Below are 18,023 nucleotides of genomic sequence, written 5' to 3'. Positions count from 1 at the left end.
TAACTACACATATTTTATTCTATTAAAATGTCAGTGGTCGCAATCGGCAATTGCAAGCTGTTATATTTGGCCTATCAGCCTGAGGTGGTGTCGGACGATATTGTGAAGGCCAGACTCCAGAATAGACTACGCATATGACCCCAAATTTATATTGACAGTGACGACTTGAAAATCGTAAAACTGACAAATCAGCAAAATGTCAAACTGTCTTGAGGTGAATGAAAATCAATTCCGAAGGGAAAACTCTATGCATACTTCACAATTATATTAAAATCCAACACCGCCAAGCCGTCTGCAAGACCTAGCGAGACAGACTGGCGACCGCCAGCTGGCTCAGCTAGTCATGTTAATTATTAGTGAATATTAAGTATTTAAATATAAATCCATATTTGTTTATTTATCCAATCTTCAGAGTTTATTTTATAACCCATCGCAAATAAAATACTAAATGTTTGCGTTGAAATATCGAAGCCATAAAAGAAATCGTCAAATTTTTTTATACCTACCATATTATAATAATAACAATCTACAAAAAATATATCTGGCAATCCAAAAGTCATTAAAAAAAATCAAACCTTTGAGACACCTCATCATAAATCCAAAGGGCAACAGAGGGTCCATGAGGCAGAGCAGTCTAGCGGGGCTAGGCACAAAGCTGACGAGGAGAGGAGTGTACGCCAAAAAGAGACCACTCGGCGGCTGTACTCCTTCCGTTACCGCTCGCAGGCAGGCTCCCATGTTCAAGTTGCCCCCGGCACTGTCTCCCGCCATCACGATTCTTTCACCTTAACATTTGTTCAACAATAATATAACTGATAGCCATTGCGCCTAGTCCAGCTCATCAGAAAGACATGTTAGATTGACTCTTTTTCAGATTAGATTCATATTCATACACCCAACAATACACTTCACCACATTATCTCTTCCTAATGGCCAACTACAACAAAACCGAAACGACAATGCGCTCACCACATATCGCTTAGCTTAGAAGATAACCGCTGCATAAATCTAGTGGATCAATTATTCCTGACTGACATTGGTGATTCATTTTATAGTTACTCATCGAATTCCAATTACAGGTAGACTTTACATGAAGATTCTGTGATGAAAAATTGTCATGACTTACTCAGGCTAAAGCGGTGGGTGGAATCGATCTATATACCTATTGATTACCAAGCGCACCGCTACCGATTGTACTACTCCTGTCATTATCCAAGTGAAAATTTTCAACTAAAAGATTTTCCTTCACAATATAGAAGAAAACTATTATTTTAGATGTAAACCAGTAAACTATAGATTTTAAAAAGTATTAGTTTGTGTTACTATCAACAGGTGGCAGTATAAAATTGTTATTATATTTTGTTAGAAAATTTACTATGTGGTAGTCTGAAGTATTTTATTTGATATAAAAACACCGATTACATTAAAATACTACAAAAAATATATGCAAAATTTACTATAGTTGAATAATCTACATGTCCGAGACTGGATGCCAAATAAGTAGTGATTTTGATCTATATATTTAAGTGGTATATAATATCTAACCGGTCGTCCCGAGAATATCAGTGTGCTTGAGCATCCAGCAGTAAGCGTAGAACACTTCCTGTAGAGCGCGGGGAAAGGGGGCTTGCGGTGCGAGACTGTAATCTATGGAGAGGATGGGCACACCGATTCTGGAGGCCCAGTCCCTGAGATACACCTCATGCGAGCGGCTGCTCTGCGCCACAAAGCCTCCTCCGTGGCAGTGAAAAATTAGTCCTCGGGCAGGTGGCTCATTCACTGGACCTTCACCTACCTGCAGACATAATTATACATAAAACAAAACTCTCTCAGTAAGATTATTATCAAGTTAAAATGTAAGAATTCAATAGTTTTTATGTTAATAATTTTATGCCATTAGTGACTTCAATCAGATATTTTTATTTTATGCAGGTTAAAATATTTTGTAATAATATATAAATAATATTTATTGTTATTACATGATGTTTGTTGGAATGCTTAATTATATTGTTCGATTAATATAAATACATTAATATATATAATGTACACCCTCGATGGCCGCGTGGCTTAAGCGCCGGTCTATAGTGTCCAGGGTCCCGGGTTCGAATCCTGGGTCTGGCAAGTACACAAATTGTTTTTCAATTTGTGTATAAGTTAGAGTATGGACCTAATAGGTTGAGCAAGTGGCTGACATCCATTTCTCGTAAAAATAAAATCTGTTAATACAAACCTCCACTCTGTGGAGGCCCATATGATCCTATTAGGATCGGACATGGTCGAAAGAAAGAAAAAGAATATAAGTGTGTTTTTAGGTAATGTTACCAAGGATTTGACTACAAATTGATCCACTGTAAGGTAAACAAACATCACTAAAGGAGACGATAAACGCAAAAAAATATCGTCACATTAATATTGTGTATAACGGTATGTTGAAAGGATATGACAAGTAGCTTTCAAATATTCATCCATTTTTATGTGACTTAGATGTCTCCAATAATATAACCGAAGATACTATAATATTATATAATTGTAAATAAAATCATTATTATAGACACCAAATTAAAATTGACTATGATAATAATAACATCCGCATCAAGAGAAATTCTGATTGTATATTATTGTGTGGTTTTATTTTTGTGCGCGTTTCTGTGATGTATTCTGCACCATACGAGAAGAAGAACGTAAACTGAACTCTAAATTTCAGATTTTGAGTCTAATAATTACCATTCCTTGGCGCCTGACTTTGCTGATGAGTCTGACGTTGAGGGTCTGCGGCCCGATGTGAGCATCAGGAGGCGGTATTATGATAGTCGTTCCATCTGCTCTCGTCACTTCAATCGGCTCCGGAGGAATGGCGATCAAGCGATTTACTGCGACAGATGCTGACACCAACGTCGGTAGCTTTTGCATTATTTCTGCAAGAAAAGTTTTTAAACATAAAAAAGATTGTTAAGCAAAAGACCGTTTATTCACATCAGCTATCGGCACATAATTTTATATAAAGTCGATAGCATGTGATGTACGAAGTGTTTGGCTTGTATCTAAAAATGAGGTGTTAACTTCGGAAGGCATTTTTTTTCTTATATAGCCTTCTATCAAGTGCAGTACCCAACCTGCACGGGATTGCGGTAGGGTTGGATAACCGAAAATGACAGATAATCCTGAACTACTAGAAACATGTTAATATGAACAGTGGAACATAATAAAATATACTTAAATGTGTACATGTGGTTTTAAAAAGTTATATTCACACACAATACTATCAATTAAACATAGTGATTGCAGGATTTAACCTACTTTCATTTATGGCAATGTAACATGTTCTTAAAATCAGCATTACATTAAATTGTTTTACATTTTTACTGTGGTCAGACAGATAGTCCAGAATATCGAATACTCAAAGGTCAGAATAATCAGGACTCTGTGTATAATATTTAATCTTCATCGGATCATATTATTAGTCTTTCTTACTTCTAGGAATTCAGCATCCAGTGATGACAATCGAAGGCACATAAGAAAAACTTCCGAGAACATTTGTATTCTCGTATTTTGTAGAAGTTTAATTCAGTGTATATGCCATTGATACTTTTTTGAAAATTTCAATGACACATTGAATCGAGGTTACTTGATGAAAATTGAATCTGAATTCTAATTATTAATTGTTTTGAATATTATCATAGATGGTGTTACCATTCCAAAGCAATTAGATGCAAAAATATAGCAACAGAAGCACACGGTCTTAGAATGACGTAATAGATATTACATAGAAAAGCAATCACCGCTTTCGGCGAGGAACCAGAAAGCCTTGCAGAAGTGGATGTCGGCCCTTTGCGAGATGTTGACAATGCGGCGCGCCCTCAACTCGGGGTCGATGACGTACTTGCCGCCCGCCCACACCGAGTTGATGATGCTGCCGCGCCCGTAGAACGCTTCCGAGAAGCCAGCCATACAGATGGAGATGCCCTTCAGGATGCTGCGCATGGACGGATGGAACTGCCGGGTAAGGTAGTATTTGTCAGTTCGGTGCAACAAGCAATACTTATAAAAAAAAGTATTAGGCCAATCAGTTCATCGATTCTTACGTGATTGTTGCAAGAATCTGATTTTTATTAAGTGGAGTGGACTGTGTCCTAGCAAAAATCAAAAAACGTTTATGTTCCACGTTACATTAGGTTTCCTCCACTGACTTATGATCGTTCTACGGTTCCCGAGCCTTCACATTAATACTATTGTCTGAGAGTATCTGATAGATTTAAATTTAAATTCTTATTGATGAGTCTATTAGAATCTAGTAATATTTTATATTCTTAACACTTCTCTCACAAATTTGTTTTATGAATAGTAATAAAAGTCGCTTGCAATTTTATTTAGGACTGAGTGACATTTTCAAAAATATTCTTATGTGGTATTTAATACAAACTTTTAATATTGTTTATTGATGTTGAAAATTTACTGTTTTTGCTTTCAGCGTTCTGTTTATCTAATTAACTGTCAACTTGAATTTGAGCCTTAAATTATTTCTTTCAAAATTATGGAAAAGTTTGAGAAGCGCTAAATCTCCACCAGTTATTTCCGACTTGTGAAAATAAATAAAATATTTTGTGATTAAGTAAAAGTTAGAATATTACCAAAATTAGAACATTAATAAAACAATGAAGCGTTTTGAAAATTTAGATATTTGCATAAAAAAAAAACAATTATATTAAATCCGGCGACCAATCGGTGAAAATCACCTGTAACCTTTTGACTAAGGAGGAACCAAGATAATGATCTCTATTATATACCCCATTATAAAAATATTACTGCCAATTAAATAATCACTGTCATGTAATTTTAGTTCAAACCAGAATATCTATCGACATACATACACAATTGATTGATTTATATATTGAAATTGAATTCTCGCACGTAAATACTGATTCGGATATTTAACATTGCATTTTTTCTATACCTGAAATCCTAGACATCTTCCGTAAAAGCAGTACTGATTGATAGTTTCCGCGGTGGCGAAGAGTTCCTCCGGAGAGTGTCCTTCGGTTGGGAAAAGTTCTTGGGGGTTGGACCAGCTCACCATGGTCTGGAGGTGCGCCATGCACGTACCCAGCGAAGCCAACAGCTGACAGCATGCCTCCACTTCTCTGCATTACAAAAATTGGTTAATTACTATTATGTAACACAAGACTTTCTTTGACACTACATGAAGTAAAAGGTCTGTGTCAATAGGCCACAACTCAGAAGCTGAAAGATAACAGCCGATCAATTGTAGCAGAAAAAGAGCCTCAATTATGCTTTAATATGATGTAATACTTTGTCAGTTTGTGTGTATTATACCCCGTTTACATGTGCATGGATTTCCTGCTGACAGTGCATATTATCGCGGCCATAACAAGAAAATGCACAGGTAAACAGGTATTGTCATGCAAGTTGCAAGGTTGCATACATAAATCAAGAAAGTTCGGAAGCTTTTGAATTTTCATGCGACAGCTGGGATTTTTTCGATCTGCGTCTGCGCAGTAGAACGATAGTGTCACCCAAATTGGAAACAAATGCCAACACGTACGTTTATTTCCATAGGAGATTCCATTCCGAGGAGAAGACTGCTTCTGGATTTAAAGTATCCAAGGATCGTCTAACTCTTCTTCTCTCAACTCATTGAAGAAACTGATGAAGGTGATAGAGATACCATGCGGATGTGGGTGGAAACAATTTAATATTATGAAAGCTATCAGAAACATCGACAAAGCGTGGAATGAAGTCACCCAGTCGTGTTTGGAAAAGTTGTTGTTCAATGAAATGTTGTAAGTTCACTGCAATTATGAAAATGATATTCAAAATATCTTCGAAGAGATTAGTCTTATAGCTATATCCGGAGGCATCGAAGGTGTTGATGTAGATGATATTCCGACTTTGTTAAAATCACACGGCGAACCCTTAATTAATGAAGAGCTGCAGGAAATGGACTGCCATACGTCCCTAGAAAATGACGTCTCCGAACCTGTTCCCGTACGAAAGTTAAGTGTTAAAACCATTGAAAAGGCCCTTTCTCTTCACAATCAATGCATGGAGTTGTTAGAAGAGAACGACGAAGATTACGAGCGAGTGAGTGGTGTAAAACGTGGCTGCAATGCATTACTTGACAGTAATCGAAATTTTGCACAATATGTAAACGTAAAGAGGCCAAACAAGGCAATCCCCCCCGTCTATCGCGAGATTTCGCTTATCACGATCATGTCCAGAACGTATCCTTACATAATAGATACTGGTGATCACAAATAAGTGTAAAAATTCTATAAAAACCTGCACTCAAAATTTGCAGTTTTGTTATTTTCCTTTACTTTGTTGGTTTTTATCTTTGCAAATTAAATACTGCAGGAGCTGTGCTAAACCTACTTTATATATTGAATAAAGCTGCACAATAGTGTAATCATTAAACTGTTTTTTTAATTGTTATTTTGTATTATTGCAGAATTTTATAAATTATCAATAATAGTATTATTTAGTGTCAGAGGCAGAACATGTCATAATATTCATAACAGGAAAACAATGACACTAACCCCATTTAGATTGCAAAATATACAGAGTACAAAGGCTTAACCCTGGTCTATTGGCACAATATAGATAACATCATGATATTATATAGATTACATTATAACAATGTTACTGACCAGATTTAACAATATGAATCATAACAATTAGATAATGAAGGTCTTTTTCCTAATAAGTGATATCAATATCTTCATTATGGCAGCCAGCTATTGCTAATGATTTTGAAATACGTAATGCCCTCCCACAACCTAAACAGGATTACATTTTTTATCTTTTTTTAAACATTGATAAAAATAACAAGATTAAAAAAATTCTCACAAAGAAAAGAAACACCTGCAAAAATTATTCAATGATTAATTGTCAAAATAATAACAATTTTTTGTTCTAGACAGGTTTTTTTCCAGACAGTATCTGCAGATAGCTGCAATTTTTTGTGGATGTAGCACAAAAAGTAGTTGATAATTTCATCATTAAATAAATGGTTTTTATTGATATATTATTCTAATCCTTAGAGGAGCATAAATTCAATAATTAATAATATTACATTTATGTATGGAAACAATGTGTTTATGCAATGAGTGATTGTAAGCCATTCGTTGTCATGACTTATGTAGCTTTCGTAGTCTAATGCAGTGCTCCGCAACCTTTTCCCACCCACGGCACACCAAAGGTCTTCCCAGAATTCCGCGGCACACCACACGTAAAACAATTTATACACCAAAACATGGACCCCACATCCTGAAGGGGGACCCCAGGCCAAGATCTTTGGCGGCTCCCCTACCTATAGCTAAGGTTGAAGACAGCGTGATACTCTAAAATAGCATTTTTAAAATAGCGTTCGAGGTAAAATTAATGGTATTGATTTAATGTTTAGCATTTTTTCGTATGGTTATATTATATTAATATAATTATGGTTAGTTGTCGGGTTATGAATAATTATTTGTCGAGTATTGACACAATAATAATAAATTGTATCCTACGATAAGATGTTTTAAAATATTAATACTAGTGTAGTAAAATAGGCGACTTTTTTTGACTCGAAAATGGGAGCTGAACTGCGATAGTTTTGTCGGATATTTGAGGACATTTTTTATTAACCGAAATCCAGAAAATAACCAATGGAACATCGGCGTAGTCCAGTGTTAGCGTCCCGTCATTTATCAATTCAACAAATTCCTCTCGAATTTATAGGAAAAGCGCTTCTATAGAATTTTCGGTATTGGTTGCAAAAGGGTTTCGTATCCAGTCGCATTGATTGTGTGAAAGTACTGATGAAATTTCTTTTGCAGCAAAATTAAATGTTTTTGAGACGGATCCAAAATTGATTGCTTCTTTTCAATGGTGGTCTGGTAGTGCCTTTGGAACATTTGTAGAGATCCTTGTCTTAACTCCTTCTGCCAAAGTTTGAGTTTACTATTGAATTCTGCTAACTTATCAGAGCACGTCAATATATTTTCATTCTGACCTTGCATTGTTTTATTAAGTTCATGCAGTTGCTCAAATATATTACCAGCCATGTACGCAAATTTGGCTATTGCACCGCGGCACACCTAGCATCGTCTCACGGCACACCGGTTGCGGAGCACTGGTCTAATGCATAGTTTCTTAACCGGTGGTCCGCGGACCACTGGTGGTCTGTGAAGATTTTTGGGTAGGCCGCAAAAATTTTCTGCAGTTCAAAAATAATTACCTAGAAACCCAACATTTGAAGTGGGGTTGATTATATTTCGACAATTGTTTCAAAAATAGTGTAAATATAAATATTTATTATTTTATTCCAATGTTTATGGTCCGCAAAACATTTTTTGATTATTTTGTGGTCTGCGGATGTAAGAAGGTTAAGCTACATTAGTCTAATGTGTAAGGCACTTGCCCGTGTTCAATTACCCCGATTATGTCACTTCCTCAAAGGCTGCATATTTCTGTGATTGTTTCACTACTACGCATCTATTGCACTACTGCTACATTATAGTCATTCAGTGACAAAGGGTGGAGGTAGGCTGTAGGGTTCCGACATAAATAGTGCACACTAAACTTTATCAGTCATACTTATTTGTTTTCATTGAAGTAAGGCCTTTCGCTCATGGAGAAACTAAAATTTGCCGAATTGGTTGCTGATGGAACTCATAAACTGGCTAATGACTGATGCTTCGCACACGGCGCTACTGAAACTCACTTGAAATAATAATCTCAACCTCAAACTGTCAAAATATATACAAAATATAAACGGGAATATTCTGGCAGCCTGTAATTATACTAGCAGGAGTATTTCTCAACTTCAGCCACAAATTTTTAATTAAAAATCGGTCCGCCTATCTTTAACCTTTGACTTCTCGACTTGTTCATGCTTATTCAGTTCAGTTCAATGCTACCAATTTTGGTAAGAAAATATGATTTTTCATCGAATCTAGGGGACTGGAAACTGAGAGAATAGCATGTCGCTTCTCTTCAGTTTAGTCGCGAACTTTTTGAAACTGAAACTGCCGTGAGCAAGCCGCTATTGAAATGAATTAGGTAGATACTGGCTGGAATTTTAGTTTCAGTCTCGTCTTTTTTGAGTATTCACGTGAGCGGAAGGCCTAAGAATATAAATTGCAGTTAAGTGCCAGTTAGTATTTAAAATTCAATTCTTTGCTTCAATTCTCAACATCTTTTGTGGCATTAATTCATTTTCCAGTTCTCACATATTTACATTTATCGCATGGATATACTATAATCAAACAAATTATTTACACATGTCAATCAATGAAATGTTGATATGACATGACAACTTATTATTATTATTGATAAATTAATTTGAAGTACAATAATTATTTACAATTTAACTGACTAATAAATTATTAATTGCTTCCCATGTATAGATTTAAATATATTTCAATTAAGCAGTCATCCATTATAAATCTGCCTTCGATTCCTGCTTACAAATCATGTTTGACAGATAAGTGCCGATGCAATTATGCACAGTTTGTAATGTCAATTATAATAAAATCAATTTACTTCGTTTTCCACCAAAGCAAATAATTGTTATTGCGTATTTATTTACAACGAGTCTATGACAAATCTCCCAAAGGTCGTCGAAAGTTTATCATCCCACCGTACCGTATTGATATAAAAATTGTTCACTTGCGAAAGAATTTTATTGCTATCCATATTTCTCAATAATTACAATAAAAATATGGTAATAAAACTATGTGCTTAATAAACTGTTAATTAATTTTGTAAATAATTGTAAATGAACTCGACCAATTAGAAAAATACTTTGATTATTCGGCTCAGAAGGAATAGATTCTAAAACCCGAACAGGACATGCATTTTACATTCCATTTGAATATTCATACTTAAAATAATAACAATATTATACTATACCTACCAGTGGCGAAAACTACATTCTAGGCGATTATGTAAAGTCTGCATTCTTAAGAAAAATAATTTTCAATTGCCTATTCTACAAAAACAAAATATATTTGCCAACAATATCTGTCTGTAGGTATGTATTATAAATTGATTGCTCACTTGCATTACCCAGACTGACAAGATACGTACACGGCACTAATACGTAACCAACTATACAATCAAAAATGGATTCAAATCATTTTAAACATTTCACACATACAAGAATACATACAATTATACAGGTATTGTAAAAAACACACACACAATGTCAAAACCATTGTCATATTATATATATATATATTACGTGACTTGAGGCTGTATGTATTTAAGCCTAACAGGCCCACAAAGGCAATGTAATTTTAGTAAAAATATACATTGAGGCTTGTTGGACTTGATGTCAAAACCCTTCTTATCTGTTCCAGTCATATTATTGAGTAACCTTTCGAATGGGTGGGGATCTTCTACCCCTGAGGCAAGGCCGGTATATATTTAGTCATGGAAGATCAATTTCGTTCCATTATTATTTGATATGAGAATATTGCCTTGACAGAATGCAGATTAAGATTATTTTCAATCTATCTAATAAAACTCACATCATTGTGATATCAAAATAGATTTTTCCTGAATATGCTAGTATGTATTATCAAATGTCTACAGGTGTGTAAAATTTTTGCACTACTTAATCATTTTTCAAATCAATCAATGAAAACCTGCAAACCTCCTAAATACCAGGAATCGTCGTCAATTTATATCGAGAGGTTGTTCTTTGTTTACATGTTTTTAATTTCGAACACCCATTTAAAATGTAAGCTGGATGGTAGTTTTAATAATAAGTTGTTATAGATTTATGGGGTTTATAAGATAGGGTGATGTTGTGATTATGCTGATATATAAAGTCCAAGAACTTACTTTGTATAATACCATTTTCTAAAGATGAGCGAATCTCTGGCGATGCAAACTTGTCGTCCCAGCTTTACTCCGTGAAGAATACACGAATCCACGACAGAAACGAAGCTTCGATAACCATTGCCCGGAGTTTTCTCGTCAAAGTCATAAGTCGGTGCAATCTATAAATATAAACAATAATTGATAATAACACTTTATTATTTTATAATATTAGAAAAAAATGGTTGAATTTCTCTGACTTAAAAAAAAGCATTTCAAAAAAAAAAATCATAATTATTAACCATTGTTTTTAACAAAGATTGTAAGTAGATGAATTTATTACTTAAGTAATTCAACTAAGAATTAATGCAGTTCCGAAATTCAAGTCATTAGTTAAAAATTGTGATTTATTTTTATTGGTATGCTATTACTATATACCAAAGGCCAGCAATTTGATTTTCAAGGAAATCTGGTGTAATATTCTAGCTTTTTAATGGTGCCTATTCAAAAACACTAGATATGGCAAGAAAAACGCAAAGTTGGCAACGCTGCAAGGAACCAATGTGTTGGGCGAATGAATACCAATCATTCCTCATAAGAAATCGGTCAATTTGACCTCCGCTCTGTGAAAAGTGATAAAAGTACTTCAAATTATACAACTTTGTTAATTATTTAAAAGGGATGTTAAGAACTCTTTCAGGCTATGAACATCAGTGGCTAAGGGTGGAAAATAGGCTATTAAGATCCAACATGAATTGTGGATACTAAACTTGTCAGTCAGTCATACGTATTTGTTTTCATTGAACTAAGACTAAAATTTACAGATAGTGTTGGTTAATTTTTAAAATTCAATTAAACCTTGCCTAACCAAGCCATAATAGTTTTGGTATGCTATGGGCGATCCGAAAAAAATAGTGCACACTTTTCAGTCATACTTATGTGTTTTTGTTGAATTATGGATGGTATAGATTAGTTTTTTTAAATCTATTAAGCCCTGCCTAAAATTTTCACAAAAGTGAGATCATGATGATAATATTAGTGAATGCAACTGAACCAATTTCATGTGTCTCAAGGCAAGTTTACCTTAAGTGGGCAGTAGGCTATTCATATTACCTACTTAACTGTTACCAAATTGGTGGCAATAGATTCTTTGATTATTTATTTTCTTGATCTTGGTCTTCAAGGTTTCTGTTATTTAATTAACAGTTTTCAAGAATATTTTCGTTTATAAACAATAATACAAATTATACAGAATTGTAGAATACATTATGCCAAGAAATCAATGCTTTTCTATTAGTATGTCACATCATAAAGGGATAAATAAATTGTAATTGTAATAAGTACTTACTTATAATATTAATTAATAATATGTATTTACCTTCCTGACGTCATCTACTAGGGGCCAAACAACATCAATGTTTTCAATTAAACTAAGAAAACCACTATGCAATCGCTGACCGCTTTCGCTGTCATCACTTTTAAAAAAATCTGCATTATTGTGACAGATATCTTTTAACGTCTCGTACATGGCATATGTTGGAACTGCATTTTCACTGATATTATTAGGGCTATTGGTGGCATTGCCAACATCGATGGGTTTAATATTATTCGTGACATTTGGACTATTAGTGGCATACGAGTTAGTATTAGTATCCTTCGTACTAATTTTTATACTGAAATTCGCTGAAGTCGCGGGTAAAGCAGGAGCGGACATAATTTTCTTTACGTTCTCCGAAAAAAACCGGAGATCTCTAAATAAGGATGACCGTAGTCCCATTTACGTGGTTTAAATATTGTAATATTACGAAAACGAAATCATTCGCGCGCATCTGTATTAATTTTATAATCAACAATCAGATCAAGAGCTACAAAATATTCAGTATTAGATTTTTGTAGTACTTTTATATAACAACCATTTCAGCCAACTTATTTTATAGAAAAAATATTAATACGAGACGTCGGATACAATTCACATCCGACAATGTCAGATATTAACACACGAATAAATAAATAAAAAATATTCGCGACCATTCAAAACGAGCAAATGTCAATGCCACTGGTTCGTAATTTTTTTAATAATGGTTTATATCCCATACGTTCCGACAATAGCTATGTGCGACAATCAGGGATACTTGGAATTAAAAACTAATTTTGTAATTCATACAATAATTTAATATAAAGTAGGTACAAATAATTGAAAGTCATTTGTGAAATTTATGACAATAACTTATAATGTAATGCTATTATTTTAGTTTAAAAAGACATATTATGTTTCTTACATTTTTTTCAATTTAGGTAGGTAGGTAGATATATTAGGTTGTTCAATAATAGACCACTTAAAATGATCAAAAAATTACATTACTAATATCAAAGTAGTAATTTTAAATAGAAAATGCCTTGTAATGGAGGTCAGAGATATAATGCTGTGTTTATTTTTATTTAAATTGATAATTTCGTTTTAAAAAGGTCATATTGAAATATATTTTATTTTTTTATTTTGCGGAAACTAAATTGATTATTCTGGCAGCTCTAGCCGCTTCCATCTTTCCGGTCAACGCCGCCATTAAAGGTGAATTGTCTAAGCCACATGGCTAGTATTATTAATGTTTTATTGCCAATATAGTAATAATATTTCGACCTACATAGTGTATTAAAACTGAGAAAGGTTCTGTGTGCTCCTGACATATTAAAGATTTCGTTGCAAACCCAGTTCGTTCGAATGATTTTAACCTTAAATATTGACATGCTATTCATTGCGCGTTACTCATTAGTCTTTCTTTTGTGTTTCAGATGCCTTCAATCACTTTAAAAGACGTTGAACAAGACAAAGTCGTCAAGGAAATTGCTAGCTTCCTGAAAAAGTAAGTGTATGGAACCACAATATTTAAGAACTGTCAGTCTGAAGCTTGTTCTCTAAAATGTTAAAGCTGTCAGCCTGCACGTCACGGTATTTTAATTTCTTAATTTGTAATATAATACATCGGAAAGCGTGCAGACGATTGGTATATCAGATCTAACATTGTGATTATAAAATAATTGACAGTTATAATAGTGTTAATACTTTTATAACTTTAAAAAAAATTGAGCATAGTTTTTGGGTTGTCCAATTGCACCCCGCTTATTTCGTGCGCCCCTAAAGATTTTCTAGGTAGGTATTTAAAAAAGAAAGGAATTTGATAACGCAGTGTCACTGGTTTACGTGAAGCTTGATAGTATACTGAATATTAATAGGCACGAAAGGTAAATCAGTAGGTATGGAAGATAACCCCCTCCATCTCGGCTCATAATATTAGAAACGTGGACAATCCACAGAAATAGTCATAACATGATAGATTTTGTAGTACTGCAGAACCTTAATTATCCAAATTTCACTATGAGCCTTGGAAAGGCACTAAGCAAGACTGGTGAAAATAAGATAATAGAATGAATCGTTTTGTTTTTCCTCAATTATGTGGACTTCCTTCATTCACAATTTTGGATAATCAATGATTTTGCTGCCGGGGTTACATATTAAAAAGTGTTTAATTCTCATTAATACATCACTAGGGCCCGGATTTATATGCTAGTGCATGTTTTGTTAGGGTGTATGCACAGCTATGAGAGTTGCGCAGAAATCTGTTTTGAAAGGCACAGAATCCAAAAATAAAATTTTATTGTGCATATTTGAGACATTAGTGCATATTTCATAAATAAATGCATATTTTAGAGCTTTTGAATTTATAATTTTAGTTTTTTAAATTATTTTATCGAAATTTAACTAATTTAGGAAGGAAGATAGTTTAGATGCATTTGCATTTTTAATGCCATCTCCGAGCTGTGGATTTATCAGTGAAAAAAGTGAAGTTAACTCGGGCACTATTATTTAAAGTTTGCCCAAGTGGACGTTGAGAGGTAGTTTTCCGCATATAAACAAAATACTGACAGATACCTATACGGAAAAATTTTATGCCAGAACATAATATTGAAAATGATGTCATTTTTTTCGGGCAAAAAACAGAAAATAGATATTTAGGAATAGTTAAGTGTGTCGTTTTTGTTTTTGAAGTTATGTTTGGTTTACATTGCATTTATTATTCAATTGTTTGTAGGTACTTGTGAAAAGGCTATTTTGAAAATTGTAATTGATCAACTTTATATTCTTTGTTTGTGTTTTTTGTTCTGATATCGTATTATGTTGAAAACTTATTAACTAGTTATTCGATTTTTTGTCAGTAATATTGGGTAAAGTGGGTATTTACAATTTTTTCCCGCAAAAAATGTCAATTTATAACTGCATATTTCTTCGGTTTTAGTGCATATTTTATTGATTTTAAGTGCATACGTGCATGCATATAATCATGTTTTTTGTTGCATACAAATCCGGGCCCTATACATCACACCAGTCATAACTTTTTGCCCAATTTTCAACCATAACCCACAAATTTCAAATCCTGCCGCAGTCAGTAACAGCATTCTTGAAGACATTTAAAATTCAATTTCCATCAATTAGCCACTCAATTGATTGAATTAATTTAATAATAATACAACACATTTGGTAATGTCACCTATGTAGGTGAAACACATGTAATACAGTATTATTTTTAAATTAATTACAAATTGAGGCATCTATTTAAAAAAAAAAAAAACAGTTGCGGTCAAAATCAAACACAAAATAGGTATATTGTGTATATTCTATTTGTAATTTCACACATGCAATCTAGGGGCCGTATGTATGAGATTCCCAAATTCTTTATAAGCTATTTAACCGATTTTCCATCGAATAGCTAATAACACTCTTTGTGACGTAAGCGATCTGACGTCACGCGCCATTAAAAATGGCTGCCTCAGCTAGCTGTCACTTTCAAATGTCATTTTAATTTAGCATTCATTGCAAAAAACATTTGGTTGAGGCCCTTATTCGTTTTGTAGATTCTGTAAAACATTTGCGAACTTTAAAAACAGTTCCTAGTCGTGCTGTTTACAAAATACGTATAATTTTGATCCCTAGTCTATAATCTAGATAGTAGGTAACTGATAAAATGCCTCGCTTATTTCGCCTATTTCGCTTGCAATATTTCTCATGGAGACATAAGATGGACTTACGTAAGATTACGATAAAATATCTCCGCTAAACCACCGCAAAAATATGTATCTACTGCTGTATCTGGCATTAAAATATACAATTGTAAGCATTCTGCGTTCTTCAAAATATTACGGTGCCACCTACCTACCTAGTTAATTATTGTAAGATAACTGTAATAAACAAGGCACAACTCTCAAATACACTGGAAACATCAATAGTATCATACGGTGATTGGTATAAATGATAATATTATACAGAGATCATTACATATTATTGTCTTAAATCATTTGCATTTTCTGTCATTTATTCTTATTCTCTTTTGAGATCTCAATAATTGAAGATTGAAGTGAAGTTAGTCATAATAATATTCAGTATTGCCACCAAATGTATTCAGTGTTGCCACCAAATGGAAAAGTTTACTGGCAATACAACCTTTCGTACAGTAGAATAATTATAAAATACATGTGATAAAATAGCTGATAAATTATTTAAATTTCATAATAATTATTCATGTATAATTATCAAATTTATATGGTACCGTTCGCACACTTTCAGACACATTTACAATTTCAAAATTTTGAATTATTTATCGGGGAATGAAATTTTGTAATACGAACACCATGACACATCTTCGTGACGTCACTTAACAGCTAATTACGTTTTTACTCATGCATACAAACGTGCAGTATATAGCCTATAAGGTTTTTGGGAATCTCATGCATACGACAGTAGGGTGTTTATTGGTATATGGCGGTGTGCAGCAAATGAGGTTTTATATCTATTGAGCAGCTAACTTTACAGTTGGTAGTCGGACTTAACAGTGGGCTCTATAATTTTGGCACATATGGACATCTCCGTAAATGGCGTTAACAAAATTTTAAACCGCCTTGGCCAAAAACCCACTATTCACTCTTGGGGAGATAAAAACATTTTTGAATTGTGGACTGCCAAATAGATGTCATAATTTACTATTCCAACACCTTGAAAAGGTTTAATCAATAATTGTTCTTAAATAACTGTTTTCATTATTATAGGTCAGGAAAGCTTGCTGTTCCAGAATGCGTAGACCTAGTAAAGACAGGTCGCTTCAAGGAACTGGCTCCCTATGACGCAGACTGGTACTACATCAGGTGCGCATCCCTTGTGAGGCACATCTACATCCGATCACCCATCGGAGTACGCACCGTCACCAAGATCTATGGAGGGCGCAAGCGCAACGGAGTCACCCCCGCCCATTTCTGCAGAGCGTCCGCCGGCATCGCCAGGAAAGCTCTACAGAGTCTTGAGGGACTCAAGCTCATCGAGAAGGGTCCCGATGGCGGCAGACGCCTCACCAAGCAGGGCAGGAGGGATTTGGACCGCCTGGCCGCGCAGGTCAAGGCCAGATCTCGCATCACTAAAGAGACACAAGCAACCCTCGTATTGTAATTTCATTATGTATAAATAAATAAAAACTGAAACTCTACTGCCTTGTTTTATTTATGTCTTTTACCTGCTCTACACAAACAAGTTATTTTTATAGATACCAACATTACAAAAGTATCACAATCAATGTTCCCTCTAATTTTTCTATTGTGTGCGTATCCGGTGCAGTAAATTTACACCCCCCATGAACACACATATAATTTTTTATTAAATCTTATATTTTAAGGTATTTATTAATTTCAGTGATTTTATATAAAATTGATAGTATTCGTTGATAAAATATATTATGTACTAAACTTGCAGAATCAATGCATTCGACAAATTCGAACGCATAATTTTTACTTCGCCAACTTTCGGGAATATCTGTATTTAGAAATACATGATTATGAATATCTTGTACAGAAAGCATAGAATCATTTATTTTTAAAGCCAGTAGTACATTATCAATGAAATTAACACTGACTAGATCACACCCAGAATTTTTGCGCTTGCAATCTCAATCCTATTTCGTTCGTCGGGTGTTTCCGTCATTATTTTGAAAAGTCTACTTCTTTTTTTCGTAACAGCATCCCATCCCAGTGTACTTTTTGACTTAAATGCCTTTTTAAAAGATACAACCTCCATTCAATCCACTTCTACCCAGACGTGAATTATTCTTGCATAATTGATGCATTTGACAATCTGTTTCCGAATAAACAAATATATCACCAAT

The 18,023-nt window shown here is 34.1% G+C and overlaps 2 protein-coding genes and 1 long non-coding RNA gene across 4 annotated transcripts in view; 1 reads left to right on the top strand and 2 right to left on the bottom strand.

The window, feature by feature from the left end:
- Hsl (hormone-sensitive lipase) overlaps nt 1-12,904 on the bottom strand; it is a 33,157-nt gene extending 20,253 nt beyond the window's left edge. The window contains exons 1-7 of the mRNA XM_085948846.1: nt 12,203-12,904; nt 10,849-11,006; nt 4,952-5,138; nt 3,780-3,993; nt 2,725-2,915; nt 1,546-1,795; nt 576-785 (exon numbers count right to left, since the gene is read on the bottom strand). Of these exons, the coding sequence (XP_085804972.1) occupies nt 576-785; nt 1,546-1,795; nt 2,725-2,915; nt 3,780-3,993; nt 4,952-5,138; nt 10,849-11,006; nt 12,203-12,601 (1,609 nt within the window). The 5' untranslated portion in view covers nt 12,602-12,904. The remainder of the gene's footprint in view (nt 1-575; nt 786-1,545; nt 1,796-2,724; nt 2,916-3,779; nt 3,994-4,951; nt 5,139-10,848; nt 11,007-12,202) is intronic.
- A 458-nt stretch (nt 12,905-13,362) lies between these two features.
- Nucleotides 13,363-17,350, bottom strand: LOC147070804 (uncharacterized). The gene is made up of 3 exons (XR_015070867.1): nt 16,611-17,350; nt 15,202-15,520; nt 13,363-14,366 (listed from the first exon to the last, which is right to left on the bottom strand). It is a non-coding gene; the product is annotated as an uncharacterized LOC147070804 (long non-coding RNA).
- RpS19a (Ribosomal protein S19a) lies at nt 13,368-17,351 on the top strand. 2 transcript variants are annotated; one of them, XM_085948828.1, is made up of 3 exons: nt 13,368-13,393; nt 13,615-13,685; nt 16,921-17,351. In XM_085948828.1, the coding sequence occupies exons 2-3, from the start codon at nt 13,615-13,617 to the stop codon at nt 17,312-17,314; spliced, it is 465 nt and encodes a 154-aa protein (XP_085804954.1). In that variant the 5' UTR covers nt 13,368-13,393; the 3' UTR covers nt 17,315-17,351. The 2 variants fall into 2 exon arrangements, with proteins under 2 accessions (XP_085804954.1, XP_085804955.1); XM_085948829.1 differs by having other exon boundaries at nt 13,368-13,489.
- The last annotated feature ends 672 nt before the right edge of the window (nt 17,352-18,023 follow it).

Source organism: Rhyacophila brunnea, unplaced genomic scaffold, assembly GCF_057557595.1.
Source record: "Rhyacophila brunnea isolate RB1 unplaced genomic scaffold, BYU_Rbru_1.0 scaffold_21, whole genome shotgun sequence".
In the NCBI taxonomy this organism is placed as follows: domain Eukaryota; kingdom Metazoa; phylum Arthropoda; class Insecta; order Trichoptera; family Rhyacophilidae; genus Rhyacophila; species Rhyacophila brunnea.
Note: the sequence above shows the minus strand (reverse complement) of the source record. Positions and strands in the feature narration are given on the sequence as shown.